Source organism: Felis catus, chromosome B3, assembly GCF_018350175.1.
Source record: "Felis catus isolate Fca126 chromosome B3, F.catus_Fca126_mat1.0, whole genome shotgun sequence".
Classification (NCBI taxonomy): Eukaryota; Metazoa; Chordata; class Mammalia; order Carnivora; family Felidae; genus Felis; species Felis catus.
In genome coordinates this window covers 59,776,527-59,799,587 of record NC_058373.1, presented here as the reverse complement: position 1 = coordinate 59,799,587, position 23,061 = coordinate 59,776,527, and the positions used below count along the sequence as shown (strand labels likewise).

General features: G+C 38.8%; 1 protein-coding gene across 9 annotated transcripts in view; it reads right to left on the bottom strand.

Moving 5' to 3' along the window:
- The window catches only part of TP53BP1 (tumor protein p53 binding protein 1), a 93,058-nt gene that overhangs the window by 66,991 nt on the left and 3,006 nt on the right, over positions 1–23,061 (bottom strand). For 7 of the 9 annotated variants that reach the window (XM_045059446.1, XM_019832577.3, XM_006932585.5 and 4 more), the window contains exons 2-5: positions 1,675–1,864; positions 914–1,098; positions 617–707; positions 91–175 (exon numbers count right to left, since the gene is read on the bottom strand). In XM_045059446.1, the coding sequence (XP_044915381.1) occupies positions 91–175; positions 617–707; positions 914–1,098; positions 1,675–1,681 (368 nt within the window). In that variant the 5' untranslated portion in view covers positions 1,682–1,864. Of the gene's footprint in view, positions 1–90; positions 176–616; positions 708–913; positions 1,099–1,674; positions 1,865–23,061 lie in introns of those variants that run through there. The other 2 variants (XM_019832578.2, XM_045059445.1) reach the window with 2 other exon arrangements.

Below are 23,061 nucleotides of genomic sequence, written 5' to 3'. Positions count from 1 at the left end.
TCCCTTTATCGTTGGGATGAGGCAATAGGTACAGATAAAAGAAATGATCCATTAATAAATTTAAATAAATTCCTTCCAACACTAGTATACCTGGTTGTCCTGTTTGGCTGAGGTAACTGTTCAATGACCTGACTGATGGTACCACCTGTGTCCAAATGAGAAGATTCCATAGGGTCTGAAAAAAAAGAGTGGACATTAGTACAAAAGGCATTTACTACCAAACTTTAATACCAAACTTTAATACAAATTCAGAAATGTAGACAATATCAATCTAATCATCTACATTAAAAAATCAACTTTCTGGGGCACCTGGATGGCTCAATCGGTTAAGCCATCCAACTTCAGTTCAGGTTGTGAGTTCAAGCCCTGCATCAGGCTCTCTACTGTCAGCACAGAGCCGGCTTTGGATCCTCTGTCCCCCTCTCCTTCTCCCTCTCTGCCCCTTCCCCTCTGGGTCTCTCTGTCTCTCAAAATAAATAAGTAAGCTTAAAAAAAAAAAAAAAAACAACTTTCTGAGTGCCTTATACGCATTCACCACAACCACATAATGTTTAGGTCCACCCAGTTACAACAAGAGCACTCTTGCAAAAGGGACTATTAGCTTTAAACATCTCACCTGCAGCTTTGTTTTCTTTCAGATCCTCATTGAACCCACTATTACTATCTCCTCCTTCTCCAGCTGTTTGTTCAGGATTGGACACAACATCCTAAAAAACATACATATATAATATCCCTACTACATATGAAATAATCCAAAATAAGGCATACTTTTGTGAATGTGTTGATTTCATTTTTCCAACCAATTTTATCCAAAAGATAGAGATCTCCTAAGTACTTAGATTTGCTAATTGTTCTTGATTAGATAAAAAAAATAATTTTTCCTCAATCCTTTCCAAACAAGATTATCACTCACCAACACAGGGTTCTCTTTGTGTGTCTGTAGATTAGGAAGGTGTCGAGATAGCAGACTAAAGCGAGAACCAGAATCATCTTCTAGAACCTGGCTTTCAGGCTGAGAATCTTCAATTATCAGGCAAGGAGTGTCTTGCTGAGAGAAATCTGAATCCAACTGACTTCCAGTAGGGTCCATCTGCTCCCCTGGTATGGAATAACAAAAGATCAGTTCTGTGTAACCTACTAGCTTTCCTCTCGCAGTCTGAGCTTAAATAATGGGGCGGAGGTGCAAGAACTAGGAAAAGGGGCCAGTCTAGGACTCCAATTAGATTATATTTATAATCGCTGCAAACACTTTCCTATCAAACCTCCCAAGGCCTTATTTCCTCGTTATTTACTATCAGTCTGCCAATCCTTCTCTTCCTCTTCTTTTCCATCACCTTCCCGTAGACACCCTTTCCCCTCCTTCCTAACCTCTTCTCTCCCCGCCTCTTTTTCCATCCCCCACAACTCTCCCTACGTCTTTCTGGCGCCTCTACCGCCCCCCAAAAGGCTGCTTTGTAATCTCTGTTCGCCAGAACACTCACAGCCCTTCACGTTTACTCAAGACCACCCAGCCTTCTTAGCTACTGCTTCCCCACCCCCTCCTCAGGGCCCTCCAACCCTTTCCCCGTCACCGCCGCCATGCTTGCCACCCCGCCCCCTCCGGTCAGCCATCCCTTCAGACCCGAAACCCAAGCCTTCAGAGCTCACTGCGCCCCCACTTTCTGCAAACGGTACCAGGCATCCCGGCGGGAGATCACTCGCGCTCGAGCTAGAGGTCTCTGCACGCTCCCCAGCTCCCTCCAGCTCGATCCCCAGGTCGCCGCTGTAGCCACCGCCGCCACCGGCCGCGAACTCCCCCTTTTCCCGTCGCGTCACGCAGTACCGGCTCGCCCATTCGCTGCTGCTGCCCGCCACTCAAGAAGCCCTGTGGATGATTCGAGGTTGAGGCAGAGTGCCCCGCCCCACGTAAGAAAAAGGAACACCGCGGCGTGTTTCCATGGTAGCATGGACGTTGCAGGCCCTCCCCCTAGTACAGCCAGAGAATGACAGTATCCTTGAACCGAAGGGACCTTGAGAGGGCGTGAAATATATTCCCCTGCCTCCAGGACAATTGTGTGTACCACTACTCAGATATAAGAGAAGAGACTTCTTTTCTATCGTTCATGCACTTTGAGGCCCCTTCTCTTACCTTCTTCCGTAGAAAAGCAGAGGGTTCCCCAATTTCTAATAAAAGGGCAAAGACGAGGATCCAGGATGGCTAGTACTTCAGAGCTGGTGAAACTGAAGACAGACAGGATGCTTGGGGTTTTACCCGTGTCACTTAGAATCCCTTTTGTGGGCCTCTAACTGAATTCGAGGGCCTCACATTATGCCTCTGACAGTTTAGGTTTGGTTTGGGTTTTTTTTTTTTTTCCTTTACATTGTCTGAGGTCCCCAATAAAGCATATTTTTTCCCATTGCCCTCTGCAATCTGGAACGTAGGTCAAGCTTCACATTCGCTTATCATTGCCCTCTCTTTTATGAGATTGAAACCTAAGGAGACTATAGCCCCAGACCTTTTTTTGCACTTCCCATTGAATTAAGCAGGGCGATTCTCAGACTCCGTGGAGAAGAGAACAGCTGCCGCCCCTTTAACTACATGACCTCAAAAATCCCTCCCAAGCCTTGAGAGTCTATTATCCTAATTATGGTGCCAGGGTCTTATAGAAGGTGTGGCAGCTGGGACTTGTTTTAATGAACTAGACACCATAAGGAATATATGCTTTGTTTTATTTAAGTGGTGGTTGGATCTAGAATGGAATTCTAGCTAGAGCAGCTGTCAGTGGGGAAAGTACCTAGCACACCGCCAAGCACATACATAGCTAGCATTCAGTAGGAGGTAGTTTTCTGTCTCTACCCCAGGTTCAGAATGACTTAGGTATAGCCCAATCATGATTTTCCAATATTCTAAATGCCCAATTTAGTACCTTATATAAACTAAGAGAAAGTGGAGCTTCCTATAAACCAGTCTTCTCCCTGCTTTTATAAATTACAGTGATCACATTTTTTAAAACAAAAATCAAAGCATATCATGTGAATATATGCTACTTATGGAAACAAAAGGACAGAACCTTTGAAATGAAACTGTCCTGAAAAACCTAGAATCTGTTGTTGCTGTAACTAGAATACAATTAGGGTCCCTGGAATGTTTTAATAGTGGAACAAAAATAGAATAGAACACACAGAGACACATCCCACTTCTTAATCTTGAAATCATTTATAATTGATTCCTCCTTTCCTCCACTCCTAATGCTGCAGAAGACCAGTGACCAAATAAATTTAATCCTGAAAGCACCAGGGCAGGTCGATATTAAAAACACTAGGTAGACAAAGTAAATTCATCTGCTCCATTTGTGAGGGCTCAAACAACCAGTTCCTATTGTGGGCAAATCTTGATCTCAATTCCCATAAAAATACCCCAAAAGTCACTACACTTTTGCTCTTTTCTGTCCTATTGCATTTCCCCTCCCCAAGTAAGACATAAATAAATAGGCCTTCTTGATTATTTGAAAAGCAAATTGCATGTGTTTGCTAAAACTCACAAAACTCTACACCAAAAAGGGTAAATTGAACCTCAATAAACATGACTAAAACTAAATAAGACTGAGCCATTCCCATTACCAAATAAAACTGTGAAGAAAAATGGTGAATTCCTTGTTAGACAGTATAACAATTAAATTAATCATTACATTACCCAGAAAGATTAGAAAATGCAGGCAGGATGGTTACCCACTGAGACTGACTGATTGTGGTTAGATGAGCAAAAGGCCTTTGTTGACTCCTAGGCTGCAAAGGACATCAGCACCGCTACCCACCTGCGTGTACATCTTTAGCTAAGCCACCTCAGTAGAGAGAAATCTAATCTACCTCTAAAGACAAGAAAATCCTATCAGACTTTATGTTAACTCACTTTAAAATTTAATAAACCTCATTGTCAGAAATGTTTATTCCAATCATCTAACCTAAATCCTTTGTTCTAGAGCTTAAAGCCATTTCCTCTCATATTGTCTTTAATTGACAATTCATTTTAAAACCTGGATAAATTTTTGTATGGCTGGAATCATTTCACCTGGTCCAATAATTCCATAATATATTTCAACCAATGAAACAATAAATAGAAGTGTTATAAATCTAATTTGTTAGTCTTTTTCTGAGGTCTTCTCACAGACTTCTCTAAGCAAAAGAACCCCAGGTGGCTTAAATCTACCACACAGACACTATTTACCAACCTTTAAATTTGCTTCATTATTTTCGTCTGGAAACTCAGTTTGGGAGTTCAGTGGCAGAGAACCTTACTGATGATACGACAAGTACTGAATTTAATGAAAAATTATTACATATCCCTTTTAAGCAGCAATACTCAAGTATTACATTCTGACTTATATTTATATATAATTGATTTCAACCCCTAAGATGCCTTCTGTTGTACCTGGACCTATACAATCATGTCCAGTCATATACCAATGATATAATTAATAACATGTATCATATTTTCACTATATGGCAGGCATTGTGGTCTGTTTTACATTCATTACCTCACCTAAAAGCCTCATAACTCTCTGAGGGTTACAGATGAGGGCACTAAGGTTTAGAGATGAGATAATTTGTGTAATGTGTTAGAGCTAGCAAGGGAGAGGGTCAGAATTTAAACACAATCCCTAGTGTTCTAGGAATTCATAAGAATAAATTAAAATAATATGAAGAGGGGCGCCTGGGTGGCGCAGTCGGTTAAGCGTCCGACTTCAGCCAGGTCACGATCTCGCGGTCCGTGAGTTCGAGCCCCGCGTCAGGCTCTGGGCTGATGGCTCGGAGCCTGGAGCCTGTTTCCGATTCTGTGTCTCCCTCTCTCTCTGCCCCTCCCCCGTTCATGCTCTGTCTCTCTCTGTCCCAAAAATAAATAAACGTTGAAAAAAAAAATTAAAAAAAAATAAAATAATATGAAGAAAACAGAGGAGAAATTGAAAAGTTGTCAACTCCACATCCTTATGTAGAAGTTAAGTCAACAAAGAGGTGATGATATAATTAAAATGTGAAAGCAAATTGCTTAAGGTACTCAAAAATTGCCTATGATACTATATTATCTTCCTAACAATGGGCTGATAGACCTGGTACCTGCAACGCCTGTAGTGGAAGCAATCCCACTGGTCTGTATCTTATCTCTACAGAACTTCCTCCTGTTAATTTTAAGTAAACTTTTTATTTTGAAAAAAATTTCAGAGCAACAGAAAAGTTGCAAAAATAGTATAATTAAAAAATAGTATAATGATCTCTTTCATAAACCCTTTCACCTAGGTTCACACATTGTTAACACTTTGCCACATTACTCCTACTCAGTTTTTTTATTGTAATGTTAAAATATATATAACATAACATTTATTGTTTTAACCATTTTTAAGTGTACAGTGCAATGGAAATAAGAGCATTCATGGTTATGCAACCATTACCACCATCCATCTCCAGAATTTTTTCATCTTCCCAAACTAAAACTCTGTACCCATTAAGCACTTACTCCCCATTCCTCCTTCCCTCCAGCCCCAGGCAATCACCATGCTACTTTCTGTCCCCATGAATTTAACAACTGTAGGTACCTCATATAAATGGAACCATACAATATTTGTCCTTTTGTGTCTGGCTTAGTTCATTTAGCATAACGTCCTTGAGATTCATCCATGTTGTAATCTTAGAAGCTTGTGTCAGAATTTCCTTCCTTATTAAGGCTGAATAATAGTCCACGGTATGCATATATCACATTTTTAAAAAATATTTTACTGTTAAGTAATCTCTCTACCCAACATGGGGCTCGAACTCATAACCTCAAGATCAAGAGTCACATGCTCTACCAACAGAGCCAGCCAGGTGCCCCTGTATAAATCCATGTATATTTTGTTTCTCATCCTCGTTCATTGTAACCCACTTTTCTAATCTCTCCAGAGCCCCAATTTTGCCACACCCAAGTATCCATGAAACCCTGGAAGCACATTAGCAGAGCACACTGCCCCTTACATCCAGTGGCATTTTCTAGCCAGCCAATCAGCAATAGGCCTTATCAGCTTGAGTCTTCCTCAAACACACAATACCAAGCATAATTGTGACAGTAGTATTAGCTGCAGTTTTCTCCCTCCCACCTTTTCAAACATCTAACCTAAACAGTTGAACTCAGAAAGAAAAAAAAAAAAAAAAAGGCTGGGGTTCAACTCCACCAGGAGCCACTTGGCCACTTACCTGGAAACAGAAACGAAACGTTATGGTATGGAGGAGGTGGGTGTTGGACAGAATCTTTGCCCATGTGAATACTGATGGAGACTACCACCCTCCCTTTGGTTTATTCCTCTTTTTCTAGCAGTACTAAAATCTCCATATCCTGGTAGCATCTTTCCTCCATTTTACTCTCCTATCAAGCTCTTGGACTTCCTGTTTCCTTCCCCTCCAAATTCCATTTTCTCCACACACACCAGTAACTCTATAATCCTTTGCAATCTGGCTCCAACCTCCATAAACCTGGTGCCTACCACAATTCCAGGCACAAAGCAGTTACTCTAAAAATCTTTGTTAATAACCAATTCTGAAAATTTCCTGTCAAATCACCTCATTAGCTTTGACTTTTATAGTATATGATGGTGTTCCTGATTCCCTCCTCCTTAAAATTCTCATTCCGTGACTCCAGAGTTCCTGGCTTTCCTCCCTCTCAGCTTTCTTTCCAATCCATAACTTCCTGGAATCCAGTACTACAGGATGAGAATTAAGAATTAAGAGTGGTATCAACATGCTACAACATGGATGGAACTTGAAAACATTATGCTAAGTAAAATAAGCCAGACACAAATGGACAAATATTGTATGATTCCATTTATATTATGTACATAGAATAGGCAAATTCATAGAGACATAAAGGAGAATGGGGGGGGGAGGGAGGAAAAGGGAAGTTATTGTTTAAGGGGTACAGAGTTGTGGTTTGGGAAGATGAAAAAGTTCTGGAGATGGATGGTGGTGATGGTTGCAGAATGTGAATGTACTTAATGCTACTGCACTGTACACTTAAACATGTTTAAATTGGTAAAGTTTATGTTATATGTATTGTACTACAATTTAAAAAGTTTTTGAATGAGACAAAACTAAATTTCGGTATTTAAAGATACACACCTAAGTCATAAATAATAATAATAATAATAATAGTAAAGAAACTATATGATTAACAATAAAAGTCAGAACTAGTGGTTAATTTTAGAGGAGCTAAAGAGGTTTTAATTCTTTTTTTTTTTTAAGGGGTTTTAATTCTTTAAGAGGCAAGGGTGGTGATTGGAAATGTTCTAATTTTATTACCAGGAGCATTAACAGGTATACTATGTATAATTCATACCTTTGCACATTTATATTTTATTCATTTTTATGTGGGTTACATTTCATAATAAAGATGATTTAAAATAGGGGCGCCTGAGTGCCTCAGTTGGTTAAGCGTCCAACTCTTGGTTTTGGCTCAGGTCATGATCTCATAGTTCCTGAGACTAAGCCCCGCTTGGGATTCACTCTCTCCTCTCTCTCTCTCACTCTCCCAAAATAAATAAACTTTTTCAAAAAAAGGTGATTTAAAATAAATAAATGTCACTGATGCCAAAACTAGTAATGTGGTGGAAAAGAGGGTACTTACAAAGTCTCAAAGTATCTCCCTAAAATGTATTAAATTATTACAAACAGAAAGTAGTACATTTGCAGTGAAAAAAAATTCATGTTCACCAACGTAACCAAATGATTCCAGTTAACATCACTAGTAATGGGACAAAATACCATCATGTGTCACTTGATATGATGCACCGAGAAGGAAATAACATCACTTTAATTGTATTCCTGCCAAAAATTTATTACCTGAATCTGACCATGAGGAGACATCACATAAACCTAAATTGATGGATGCTGTACATATAACTAGCCAATATTCTTCAGAGGGAGACATAGGAAACAAAGAGACAGAGAGAGAGAAGAAGAGAAAAACATGCCAAGATCAACAATGACAAAGAAAGACTGAGGAACTGAATCAGATTTGAGCAGACCTAGGAGATAAGACCCAAGACCATCAAATGCAACATGTAATCCGGAACTGAACCCCAGACAAGAACTCGGTTTTCCTTCTGCTACAAAGAACTCTAATATTAGCACTGATGATATCCGAATAAGGTATGTAGATTATATAATAGTACTGAATCAATGTTATCTTCCTGATCTTGTAGTTGAAAGAGAAAGAAAGAAAGAAAGAAAGAAAGAAAGAAAGAAAGAAAGAAAGAAAGAAAGAAAGAAAGAAAGAAAGAAAGAAAGAAAGAAGAAAAGAAAAGAAAGAAAGGTAGGATAAAGAGAGTGGTACCAAATTATCTGAGATTGGAGCTGAGCAGGGGTGACATTAAGCAAAACTACAAGAAAAGTTTACTGCACCTAACATAGGAATGGGATGAAAGTAAGAAAAGGAATATTCTTAGAGCCTTTGGAAACAGAAAGGCCAGAAATCAGAACCAGGATGGTAGAAGATGAGAAAAGTCATCTTGTAGATTAACACAAAAACAGGGGTGCCTGGCTCAATCGGTTGAGCATCCGACTCTTGATTTTGGCTCAGGTCCTAATCCCATGGTTGTGGAATTGAGCCCCCGCATAGGGCTCCGTGCTGAGTGTGGAGACTGTTTGGGATTCTCTCCCTCTTTCTCTACCTCTCCCCACCTCGCATGCACATGCTACATTCTCTTCCTCAAAATAAATAAATAAACATTAAAAAAAAAACAAAAACAGTTATTCCTGAACTCTTAAGTCCCAATGGGGAGAATGTTCTGGGCCTGAGAAATATAAGAAGAAAATAAAACACTTCAGTGGGAAAGGACACCATGCTGGTTCCTACTCATGCATGTGGCTGAACCATGAAATGTTTACTCATCCTCTGAGGTAAGTGTGTGTATACATAAAATCATGTACACAGCGCCAATTTTATATTGTACTCCCCATATTACTATGTCATATTCTCCTTCATTCCACTCTAGGTCACGTTAGTCATCTCTCCTCTGTATTTTTTAAAATTATTTTAATTCTAGTATGGTTAACATACAGTGTTATAATAGTTTCAGGTGTACAATACAGTGATTCAACAATTCTATGCATTACTCGGTGCTCATCAAGATAAGTGTACTCTTAATCCCCTTCACCTATTTCACCCATCCCCCCATCTACCTCTCTTCTGTAAACCTCAGTTTGTTCTCTATAGCTAAGAATCTGTTTTTGAGGTTTCTCTCTTTTTTAGTTTGTTCTTTTGACTCTTAAATTCCACATATGAGTGAAATTCATATGGTATTTGTTCTTCTCTGACTTATTTCACTTAGCATTAAACTCTCTAGCTCGGGGCGCCTGGGTGGCTCAGTCGGCTGAGCGGCCGACTTCGGCTCAGGTCATGATCTCACAGTCCATGAGTTCAAGCCTCGCGTCGGGCTCTGTGCTGACAGCTCGGAGCCTGGAGCCTGTTTCAGATTCTGTGCCTCCTTCTCTCTCTGACCTTCCCCTGTTCATGCTCTGTCTCTGTCTCAAAAATAAATAAACATTAAAAAAAATTAAAAAATAAAATAAAATAAATAAACTCTCTAGCTCGATCTATGTTGTTGCAAATGGCAAGATTTCATTTGTTTTTATGGCTGAGTAATATTCCATTGGGTATATATGCCACGTCTTTTTTTTTTAATTTTTTTAATGTTTATTTATTTTTGAGATATATAGAGAGAGACAGAGTGCAAGCAGGGGAAAGTAGAGGGAGGGAGAGACACAGAATCCAAAGCAGGCTCCAGGCTCTGAGCTGTCAGCACAGAGCCCAACACGGGGCTTGAACTCACCACCCATGAGATCATTACCTGAGCCGAAGTTGGACGCTTAACCCACTGAGCCACCCAGGCGCCCCATACCACTTCTTCTTTATCCATTCATCTATTGATGGACACTTGGGTGCTCCCATAATTTGGCTATTGCAAATAATGTTGCAATAAACATAGGTGTGCATATATCTTTTCAAATTAGTGTTTCATATTCTTTAGGTAAATTCCTAGTAATGGAATTACTGGATCATATGGTAATTCTATTTTTAGTTTTTTAAGAAAACTCCATATTGTTTTCTACAGTGGCTGCACCAGTTTGCATTCCCACCAACACTGCATGAGGGTTCCTTTTTGTCTACTTCCTCATCAACACTTGTTGTTTCTTGTGTTTTTTTTCATTTTAGCCATCCTTTGTTTTTTAACGTTTATTTATTTATTTTTTTTAATTTTTTTTAACGTTTATTTATTTTTGAGACAGAGAGAGACAGAGCATGAACCGGGGAGGGTCAGAGAGAGGGAGACACAGAATCCAAAATAGGCTCCAGGCTCTGAGCTGTCAGCCCAGAGCCCGACGCGGGGCTCAAACTCACAGACCGCGAGATCATGACCTGAGCCGAAGTCGGCCACTTAACCGACTGAGCCACCCAGGCGCCCCTTTGAGAGAAAGAGACAGAGTGTGAGCAGGAGAGGGGCAGAGAGAGAGGGAGACACAGAATCTGAAGCAAGCTCCAGGCTCTGAGCTGTCATCACAGGGCCCGATGTGGTGCTCAAACCCACGAGCGGTGAGATCATGACCTGAGCTGAAGTCTGATACTTAACCAACTGAGCCACCCAGACGTCCCATATTTTAGCTATCTTGACAGGTATAAGGTGATATCTCATCGTGGTTTTGATTTGCATTTTCCTGATGATGAGTGATGTTGAGCATTTGCATGTGTCTGTTGGCCAACTGTATGCCTTCTTTATAGAAATATCTGTTCATGTCTTCTGCCCATTTTTAAATTGGATTATTTGGGGTTTTTTGGTGTTGAACTGTATCATTTATATATTCTGGATATTAACCTTTTATTGGATAGGTCATTTGCAAATATCTTCTCCTATTCAGTAGGTTGTCTTTTTGTTTTGTTGATGGTTTCTTTGTTGTGAAAAAGCTTTTTATTTTTAGTCCCAATAGTTTATTTTTGCTTTTGTTTCCCTTGCCTCAGAAGATATATCTAGAAAACTGTTGCTACAGTCAATGTCAGAGACATTACTGCCTGTGTTCTCTTCTAGGATTTTCATGGTTTCAGGTCTCACATTTAGGTCCTTAATCTATTTTGAGTTTATTTTTGTGTATGGTGTCAGAAAATGGCAATTTTTTTTTTTTTTTTTTTTTTTTTTGCATGTAGCCTTCCAGTTTTTCCTACACCATTTGTTGAGGAGAATTTTTCCCATTGCATATTCTTGCCTCTTTTATCAAACATTAATTGACCATATAATCATGGGTTTATTTCTCTGTGCTATCTTAGATAGGGTTGGATCCTAAAGGCTGATCTATTATTCTGTGTGAAGACCACATATTCAAGAAATAGGCTAGTCACTCCTCAGGCCACTCATGGCTGGTTTGATGCTCTTTGCTCCAGACTTAGCTCCTGAGCTAAGAAGCTCCTTCGTTACACGTGGAGAATGGCTCTTCTGAGGAATTCTAGAACCGACTCCCCCAGGCTCCAGGAGTAGGGGCATAAGGAGTCACCAGGGAGAAACTCTGGGGTCCTCTGCTCTGTCCACACACCCAGGCACCTGGTAGAGTGAACAAAACTTTGTTTCTTTCTGGAAAACAGTCTCACCTGCCAGAGCTGCTGACAGGCATGAAGGTGAAGAGAAAACATGATCACTAATGTTTCAGTTTTGTTTCACAATTGCACATTGCTGGGGACTTTACAAGCTGTTGGTTGCATTCTCAAATATGGGGATTTGAAAACGTCTTTTAGTAGGCACCCTCCACAAGTATCAAGGGACCTCTCGACTATAATTTTCAGCTCTTTTCTTTCTTCGGACATCATCTCTCTGAGCCTCAGATTTTATGAAATGCAGAGAAGGACCTTGCACACAGGGTTGTGAAGAACAAAACAGATCAAAGCTCTTAGACCAGGGCCTGATGTATACAGCAAGTGACCAATAAATGCTGGCTCTTATCATTGTTATTGCAAAAAAATAAAAAAATAAAAAATAAAGGCTGAACTAGGCAATACAGAGTCAGTGTGCTAACTAGTTAGCAAGAACTACAGTAACACACTTTGGCCCTGCTCAAATATAAGACCATCAACATAGGGAGTCTCATGAACCTGAAGCCAGAATATCCATAGCCCTGACCAGAAATTTCTCAGAAATACTAGTTCATTTATTAATTTCAATTCACTTATGTGAAAGACACCATTCTGGCTCCATGGTAGTAGTGGAAGGAAAGCAATGTATAAAGATGATTAAGATATAGTTCCCACACTCAGGGAACTTATAATTTATACAGAGGATAAGGCATGTATACAAATAACTATAATGCAAGATACAATAAAAGTGCTGTAGGAGTTCAGAGGAGAAAGAAGTCAAAAGAAATAATTTTAATCATGTGTATAATAAATATTTACTTGGCTACCTGGGTAGCTCAACGAGTTGAGCGTCAACTCTTGATTTTGGCTCAGGTCATGATCCCAGGATCTGGAAGCAAGCCCCATGTTGGGCTCTGCACTGAACATAGAGCCTGCTTAAGGTTCTCTCTCTCTCTCCCTCTGCCCCCTACCCCACTCACGTGCATGCTTTCTCTCTCTCCCTAAAATAAAATTTAAAACACATTTTTTAAATGTTTATTTTTGAGAGAGACAGAGTGCGAGTGGGGGAAGCACAGAGAGAGAGGGAGACACAGAATCTGAAGCAGGCTCCAGGCTCTGAGTTATCAGCACAGAGCCCGAGGTGGGGCTCAAACTTACAAACCGTGAGATCATGACCTGAGCTGAAGTCGGATGCTTAACCAACTGAGCCACCCAGGCGCCCCTAAATTGTTTAAAAAAAATAATAAATGTAATGAATATTAATGACCACTTACTATGTTTACTCTTGCTCTTTTTTTTTTTTAATCTCATCCGGCCTCATTGCTATAAATGTCATCTATATGTTAATGACTCCCAACTTTATATCTCCAGCCCAGACCTCTGTTCCAAATCCAAAACTTGTGTATCTAACTGCCTATTCAGTATCTCTGTTTGGATGTTCAACTGACACCTCAAATTCAATATGCTTAAAATTTAACTCATCTTTTCTACAAAACCTGCTCCACTTGCAGCCTTCCCCATCTCAGGTGATGAAAACTTCATCCTTCCTGTTGATTATAACAAAAAGCTTGGAGACACTCTTTTCTTATTTTAGTGGAAAAGGAAAAGAAAATAACCCATGTACTTATCAGTAAACTTCAACAATTATCAACAAATATTCAAACTTGTTCCATTGATATTCCCACTCCTTTCCCAACTGATTATTTCTAAGCAAATCCCAGACATCATATAATTTCACCCATAAATACTTGTATTTGTGTCTAAAATATAGAGAATCTTTTGAAAACATCAAAACATACAGGGGCATCTGGGTGGCTTAGTCAGTTAAGTGTCTGCCTTCAGCTCAGGTCATGATTTCGTGGTTCGGTTTGTGGGCTCAAGCCCCACATGGGGCTCTGCACTGACAGTGCGGAGCCTGCTTCCAATCCTTTGTCTCCCTCTCTCTCTGCCCCTCCCCATGCTCTCTCTCAAAAAAAAATAAATAAAACATTTTTTAAAAGTTTAAAAAATAAAAAAAATCAACACATACAAAGAAAATTGACAGCAATTTCTTAATGCAATCAAATATGTAGTGTTCAAATTTCTCAATTGTCCCCCTATCTCTCTCTCTCTTTTTTTTTTTTTTTTTTTTTTACAATTCCAAAACATGGTTTACACACTGCCTTTGGATGATTCTTTTCTTAGCTATCTTTTAATCTGTAAGTTCTCTTTCATTTTTATTTCCTGCAATTTATAAATTTGTTGATGAAACTAGGTCATTTGTTCTATAAAATTTCCAGAACTGTGTGGATTTTTTTTTATTGCATCCCTGCGGTATCACCTGACATATTTGTCCCTTCTTATTTTCTATAAATGGGCAATTAGATATATTTGTTATGATTTATGTTTCGTTTTTTCTTTTTGGCAAGAATACTTCACAAGTGGTATCATTTACTTCCTATTGCATCTTATCAGGAGACATATAACATCTGGTTGAATGTATTTTTGTTTTGTTACAATTGATAAATAGGTCCAAATGTTACTATCTTTTTACTTGATAGTTTAGTAGTCATTGGTAATCATTACCTAGCTGCATTATTTCACTAAGAGCTGCAAAATAGTGATATACTATAATTTTTTTTAATGTTTATTTATTTTTGAGACAGAGACAGAGCACGAATAGGGGAGGGGCAGAGAGAGGGAGACACAGAATCTGAAGCAGGCTCCAGGCTCTGAGCTGTCAGCACAGAGCCCAACATGGGGCTTGAACTACGGACCATGAGATCATGACCTGAGCCGAGGTCAGATGCTTAACCAACTGAGCCACCCAGGAACCCCAAAATAGTGATATTCTAATTTTAACATACTGTATTCATTTATTAGCTGGAATTCTTTCATAAATAAGAACTTTTTCTTCATTAAATATTTGATTACCTAAGGAAAGGCAGAATTAACCCTTGATTCTTTCTTTTGACTTGCTAGTTTTCAAAACAATGATTTAAGGTTCTCCATATAATAGAGAATATTTCTCCAAATGATGAGGCTCTTTAGCATACTCCAAAAATGACCAAGGACATTTTTGTTTTTAGTATCACTATGAACTCATGGATTTTTAACACCTGGTGTATTCAATCAATTGCAATTATTGTTCACTTTGAAATGCATATTGTTAGATCTTAGGACTGTTGGACATCACTTCCTTCAGATTAGCTCCAGAGTCCTTTTGACACGATTGCAGGGGTCTTTGATAGCTTCCTTCCTTTCTGTTATAATAAGATGTTCCAGGTTCATCCTGTTCATTTCCTGCCCCAGATCTGGAATCAGCTGTTTCCCTAAGAAGCCTTGGTTCATTTTAGTAGTAAATGGCACTTAGAGACTGTAATGTGGATGGCTGGAAAGCTTATTGCTAACATTGGATTGGTCATTGTTTTTGCTTTTTCCAATTAAGTTTAGGATTTCAGGGATTTTACCCAAGTTTCTTGATTTTATATTTGTATCTCTCTTATGATCAACATCTTTGTTTTGATAACATTAACATAATTTGCTTTATTCTATTTTCTATGTATATATACAATCATTTCACACACAAAAAATACCACTATTGTATATAATACAATGGAGTATTACTCGGCAATCAAAAAGAATGAAATCTTGCCATTTGCAACTACGTGGATGGAACTGTAGGGTATTATGCTAAGTGAAATTAGTCAGTCAGAGAAAGACAAAAATCATATGACTTCACTCATATGAGGACTTTAATAGACAAAACAGATGAACATAAGGGAAGGGAAACAAAAATAATATAAAAACAGGGGCACCTGGGTGGCTCAGTCGGTTGGGCAGCCGACTTCAGCTCAGGTCATGATCTCGTGGTCCGTGAGTTCAAGCCCCGCGTCGGGCTCTGTGCTGACAGCTCGGAACCTGAAGCCTGCTTCAGATTCTGTGTCTCCCTCTCTCTGACCCTCCCCTGTTCATGCTCTGTCTCTCCCTCTCTCAAAAATAAATAAAACGTTAAAAAAAATAAATAATATAAAAACAGGGAGGGGGACAAGACAGAAGAGACTCATAAATATGTAGAACAAACAGAGGGTTACTGGAGGGGTGGGGGGAATGGGCTAAATGGGTAAGGGGCATTAAGGAATCTACTCCTGAAACCATTGTTGCACTATACGCTAACTAATTTGGATGAAAATTTTACAAAATTAAATTAAAAAAAATTAAAAAAAGAAAAAAATACCACTATTACTATTAATGAGATGACTACCAAAGACTGTTTAACATTTCTTTGCAGTTGCTTTTTTCCTTAGGGTACATCTCATTAAAAATGTACAATTAAGACCTATGCTATAACATGGACAAATCTTGAAGACATTTTGTTAAGTGAAATAAGTCAACCATAAAAAGACAAATATTGTATGATTCCACTTATATGAGCTACTTAAGAGTAGTCAAAATCATAGAGGCAGAAAGTAGAATGGTGGTTGCCACAATCTGGGGAGAAGAGGAATGGGGAGTTATTGTTTAATCGGTATAGAGTTTTTGTTTTACAAGATAAAAAGAAGTATAGAGATGGATGATGGTGATGGTTGCACCACATTATAAATGTATTTAATATTACTGAACCATATGCTTAAAATTGGCTATAATTGTAAATTTTATGTGTATTTTACAATAAAATTTTTTTGAAAAAAGTACTCTTAAATTATTGTATTTTAGAGTCATTTGAAATAATTCTACCAATTTAATACAGAAAGGTTAATTTATTTCATTTTTTAATTTTTAGTGACTATTTTTATATTTTTGTTAGGATAACATTTAAATACAATGAAATGTATTTAAGCTCTTAAATTTAAATAATATTTAAATTTAAATAACGTTTAAATACAATGAAATGTATACAGCTCTTAGTTGTATAATGTCATGAGTTTTGACAAATGTATACATCTCTGAAACTTACATACCAATCAACAAATAAAACATTTTCTTGGGGTGTCTTGGTGGCTCTGTTGGTTAAGCGTCCGACTTTTGGTTGATCTCAAGGTTTACTGAATTCGAGCCGCACCAGAATCAGCCTCCTTGAGGAATCTGCTTGGGATTCTCTCTCCCTCTCACTCTCTGCTCATCCCCCACTCATTCTCTCTCTCTCTCTCTCAAAATAAATAAACAGCAAAAAAAAAATTTTTTTTCTTCACTCCAGAGAATTTTTCATGGCAACCATATTCTAATTTCTACCATCATAGATTTTTTTTCCTGTTCAACAATATTAATGTAAGTGGTATCATTTAGTATGTAGTCTTTATATTCAGCTTCTTTTAGTCAACAGTAACACTTTTGAGATTCACCCATGTTGCATGCACCAGTTCATTCTTTTTTTACTGCTCAGTAGTATTCTATTGTGTATATGTTCCACATTTTGTTTATCAGTTCTCCTAATGATGAATCTTTGGGTTATGTTAAGACCAGTATAAATAAAGCAGTTATAAACATTCATAGATAGGTATTTTGTGAGCATATGTTTTCATTTCTCTTGCATAAAATATCTAAGGGTGGAACAGCTGGGTCATAGGATAGGTATTTGCTTAACTTTGTAAGAAACTGCCAAACAGTTTTCCAAAATAGTTGTATAATTTTATACGCCCACTAACAAACATATGAGAGTTTCAGGTGCTGCACATCTCGCTAACACTTGGTATTTTCATTGTAAAGGAGTATTTCATTGTGTTTTTAAAGTAAACTTTATATATAATTTATGTACAATAAAATGTGCCTATTTTAAATGTAGCATTTGATGAGTTCAACAAGTGTGTGTGTATGTGTGTGTGTGTGTGGCCACCATCACAATCACATAGAGAACATTTTCACCACTCCAAAGTTCCCTTGCAATCAGTTCTCACACCCTCCCCAACCCCAAGCAACCACTTACTTTCTATCACTATAGTTTTATGCATTCAGGAATTTCATGTAAACTTATCCATGCAGTAACTACCGGTGGCGACCATGAAAATGCACCACTGAAATCTGGTTTCAAGGAGCATAACTGACTGATGACACTACCTGCTGCCGCTCTGGATCTATCACCACATTTGGACCAAAGCCACGCTTTCCACAGACTGATGCCAGCCAATGAGAGAACACAGCAGGGCTACAAAAACAGGCCTAATGCTGTGATATACACAATGCCTCCAACAGGTGCCTTTGATTTGAAGACTTTTAAGATAAAAAATTTATTGAAAACTTTTTTCCTGCCAGGATCTATTCTTTAGGCCCATTTTAATACTCATTAGGTCTTAGGTTAATGGGTACATTAAACTAATAGATTTGCTCACAATTTTTAAGGTAAAATGGGTATGTATATTGGTTTCAGGTGTATAATTTGAATAATTTGATATTTGTATACATCACAAAGTGATAACCACAATAAGCCTAGTTACCTTCGATCACCATTCAATTGACCCCCTTCACCCATTTTGCCCACCCCTCTGACTTAAAGGTTTTTCATCAGCCTCACCAAACCTTCTTGGAATTATGCTGTAGGACAAAGCTCTTCCATTCAAAGATTTATTCCTTTCTTCTCTCCTTCCACAGATGTCAGACCTGTATCTTGATCTGAAGGCTCTCTTTGCTTTCCCCTAGTCCCTCCCTGTGGTGGTTTAAAATAAATCCACTAATTCATTGACACTCCCTTCAAAAGTAGAGTTAATTTCCCTCCTTGCGAGAGGGAAGTCACTAGACTTAGTGATGTGCTTCTAATAAATAGAATAAGATAGAAATAATGGTGTGTAACTCCCACACTATGTCATAAAAAGGCATTGTGGCTCCCTCCTTCTTCTCTCTTGGCTCACATGCTCTGAGAGAAGCCAGCTGCCATGTTATGAGGGTACTCAAGTAGACCTATGGAGGGGCCTACATGGCGAGGAACTGAGGCTTCCAGCTAATAGCCATGTGAGTGATCCACATTGGAAACAGATATCCAGCCTCAGTCAAGCCTTCAGATTACTGTAAACTCAATCAACAACTTGACTACAACCTTATGAGAAACCCTAAGCCAAAACAACTCAACTCGTTTGCTCCTGAGTTTCATATCCTTAAAAACCATGTGAGATAGGAGTGCGTGGGTGGCTCAGTCAGTTAAGCATCCCACTCTTGATTTTGGCTCAGGTCATGATCTTGGGGTTCATGGGACTGAGCCCTGCATTGGGCCACAGACACAGCAAGGAGTCTGCTTGGGATTTTCTCTCTCCCTCTCTCTCTCTGCCACTCCCCAGTCACACACACTCTCTCTCAAAATAAAAAATGTTAAAAAAAAAAAAACACTATAAGATATAAATATTTGCTATTTTAAGCTTTCAAGTTTGGGGTTAATTTGTTTCAAATTGATAACCAATATACTTCCCCAACAAATCTCTTTGCACATCTAATTATGTGTTGGCATTAGTTCCCCAGGAAACCAACTAACATAATATTCTTTTATGTTTTGTTTCTTTTGTTCAGCATGATGTTTTTTATTTTCATCTATGTTGCATAAATTTGTAGTTTCTTTTTATCACTGAGCAGTAGTATATTGCATGAAGATATCACAATTTGTTTATCCATTCTCCTACTGATGGACATTTGGGTTGTTTCCAGTTTTTGGCTATTATGAATAAAGTTTCCATGAACAGACCCCACAAGTCTTTTTGTGGACATATGTGTTTTTATTGAGAAAATGTCCAGGAGTGGAACCACTAGGTCACAGGATGGGTGTTTGTTTAATTTTACAAGAAACTTACAAATACTCTTCTAAAGTGATTATAACATTTTATACAAGTATTAGCAGTAAATGAGAGTTCTATTTGTTCCACAATCTTGCTAACATTTGGTATTATTGCTCTTTTAATTTTTGCTATTTTGTGGATGTTAAGTGATAGTGCACTGTAGTTTTAATGTGCATTTCTCTAGACTAATGATGAATGCTTTTTCCTGTACTTACTAGCCATTTGTACATCTTGTGGCAATCCACTTAAATCGTTCACTTTATAATTGGGTTGTCTTTTTTTATTCATTTGTAGATTTAAAAAATATACTCTGATTCAAGTTATTTGTCAGATTAGCCATTTTGACTTAATTTTGATTTACACGTATGTAAAACATTTATATAATTCCAAAGCCAAATTTACAAAATAAGTTAAATTTTTAAAAGTCTACTTCCCATCCCTGGCTGCCTCACAATTACTTCTTCTCTCCTCCAGTGGATAACTTTTTTTCTTTTTAAGTTTTTGGTTTATCTTTGGAGTCATTATTTATTCTCTTTCTCTTTCATTCTTCATTTGATCAGACAGAAAATCAGGTTGGCCCTGCCTTTAAAATACTGTGTATCTAGAATTCCACTGATTGTCACTATCTCCACTGACATCAGTCTAATCTGAGTTACATCATTGCTCACCCAGATTACTGCAAGATCCCTGACTGGCTTCCCCCTTCACTCCTCATATCCTCCATGATCCATTCTCAACAGTGACCAAAGCGATCCTGTAAAAATCTAAATCAAACCACATCACCTCTCTGTTCAAAAGCTTGCATATGTTCCCCATTTCACTCAGAATAAAAACCAAACTCCACCATACCTACAATCTCCTGTGTGATCTGGTCTCTAGTATCTCCCTGATCTCATCTCCTGTTCTTTCTCTCACTCCTCCACTCCAGCCACAATGGGCTCCAGCTAGTCTTTGGATGTACCAGGCATTAGCTACCTTAGGAACTCTGTACTGACCATCCTCTCTTTCTACGAGACTCTTCTGCCAGATACCCAAGTGGCTGTCTCCCTCACTTCCTTCAAGTCTGCTCAGGTCTCATATTCTCTCTAAGGCCTACCCTGACCAGCCCATTCAAACCTGCAACCTTTCGGGGTGCCTGGGTGGCTCAGTTGGGTTAAGTGTCCGACTTCAGCTCAGGTCATGGTCTCGTGGTCTGTGAGTTTGAGCACCATGTCTAGCTCTGAGCTGATAACTCAGAGCCTGGAACTTGCTTTGGATTCTGTGTCTCCCTCTCTCTCTGCTCCTCCCCACTCACACTCTGTCTCTCCCCCTCTCTCAAAAATAAACATTACAATAATAAAAAATAAAACAGCAACCTTTGCTGTCCCTCCCCTCTTCTTCCCCAACACCAGAGCACCCACCAGTGTTCTCAGTCACCCTTACCCTATCTTCTTTTTTGCCACAGCACTTACCACTTTCTCACATACTATATGTTGCCTCTTTATTATTTATCTGTCTCCTCCACTAGAAGGTAAGCTCCACAAAAGCAGGAATCTTTGTGTACTGGGTGTGCTGGCACACAGTAAGTGCTCAATAAATATTATTAAATGAATAAGTAAATGAAATCTGGACATTGTTGTAAGCATATTTAAGAGATTGTCCCATTTAATTTTCAAAATAACACTACAAGGTGGGATGCAATTATTACAACTTTATAGAAAAGGAAACTAAAGCACAGAGAGGATAAGTACCGTGTACAGTTGGCAAGTGGGGAAGTCAGTTTCATAGAAGCAGCTGTGTTTGAGTTGGGTCATAATCCTTAAATCCTTTGTGGAATGAAATGGAACCTTATTTCACAAACAAAATAAATCAAAAGGGTAAAGTAAATAAATTCCTAAATGAGAATTAAGGTGAACAAAGCATCTAAGGAAAAAGAGACAGCCTGAACAGAAAGTATAAGAATGACTGAGGGAGTGGTGCCTGGGTGGCTCAGATGGTTGAGGGTCCAGCTCTTGATTTCAGCTCAGGTCATGATCCCAGGGTCATGGAATCAAGCCCCATGTCAGGTTCCATGCTGAATTGGAACCTGTTTAAGACTCTCTCTCTCTCTTCTCCTTTCCTCCACTCATACTCTCTCTCTCTCTAAATAGATATATACAAAAAAAAAAAAAAAAAAAAAAAAGAATGACTGAAGAATGACTGAGGGAAAGGCAAGTGGCTCAGATTGACTGAATAAGGGTTAATGTAAAGTATTCGCAGGAAGTAATGTTAGAAAGGGAAGTTAGGGCATATTATGAAGGATCTTCAGGAAAGTATTAAGAAGGGGGCACCTGGGTGGTTTGGTCTGTTAAGTGTGCGACTTCAGCTGAGGTCATGTTCTCATGGTTCATGAGTTCAAGCCCTGCTTCGGACTCTGTGCTGACAGCTCTGAGCCTGGAGCCTGCTTCAGATTCTGTGCCTCGTCCGCTTATATTCTGTCTCTTTCTCTCTCTCAAAAATAAATAAACATTAAAAATTGTCTTTAAAAAAGAAAGAACTAAGAAGGAAGGGGAAAGGTATTTGTGACTTTGTGATAGTGTAAAGGAAACAATGTTTCTTTAACCCAAGCATTCCTTCCTGAAAAATAACTCTATTCTACAAATACCTTTAAAAAATGATGTAAAATTTGATTCACACAAAGGCATGGCCTCAAAACTAAGTTTACACACCTAGATTTAGACTACCTTTACCACTATCATCTTCACCACCACAAGAAAATCCTTAGAGGTCCCTGCAGTAAGAGGTAGCTTTGCTCAGAAGGCTTAGGCCACAGCCAAACACTAACTTCCATCTCACAGGCTAATAGAATGGATAAGGGTAAATAGTATCTATAAATGTTTTTCACTTTTGGGACTTACTTTCTTTAAAAACCTTTTTGATGTTTATTTTTTTTTTCTGAGATAGAGAGACAGAGCAGGAATGGGGGAGGAGACAGAGAGAGGGGGAGACACAGAATCTGAAGCAGGTTCCAGGCTTCCAGCTGTCAGCACAGAGCCCCATGTGGGGCTCAAACCCATGAACCATGAGATCATGACATGAGCTGGAGTCTGATGATTGACTGAACCACCCAGGCACCCCTTGGGAATTACTTTCTTAAATAAAAGAATGTGGGGAGTGAGGAAGGAAAAGGGGTAAATGTCTTTATTGTCCTTTTGCAATGCTCTGCAGGGAGAGGGTAAACCCAGTGTCTGTGCTTTTCCCGTTACTTAATGTGAACAAATACTAAGGAAAATTATCCAACAAATAATTACTGTGGGCCTCCTCTGTGTGCCAGACATAGCAACAAATGCAGATTTCTCCCCTACCTAGACCTTTTTTAGAGATTACTCAATGCCTCTGCAGATAAACCAGCTGTTCATGCTAAGAGGTGACCCTATGGCTGCCAGTATGCATTATGGTCATAGTATTTTCCCCAAAAGCCAAGGATAAACCTCTGACACAGCAATCCTGTAATCAAACACGACTCTCTCTGTGTAAAGAATGCTTTATAGGCAGAACTGAGGGCAGTATGGGAATCTGAGCTGCATGCAGTTCCTTTTGGATATTTTAGTTGGTAAGACCATGCAATCCAGCAGAACAAGCTGGAATGCTGCCAAATGAGCTCAGATCTAGGGCGCCTGGGTGGCTCAGTTGGTTAAGCATCCAACTCTTGGTTTCAGCTCAGGTCATGATCTCATGGTTTGTGGTATCAAGCCT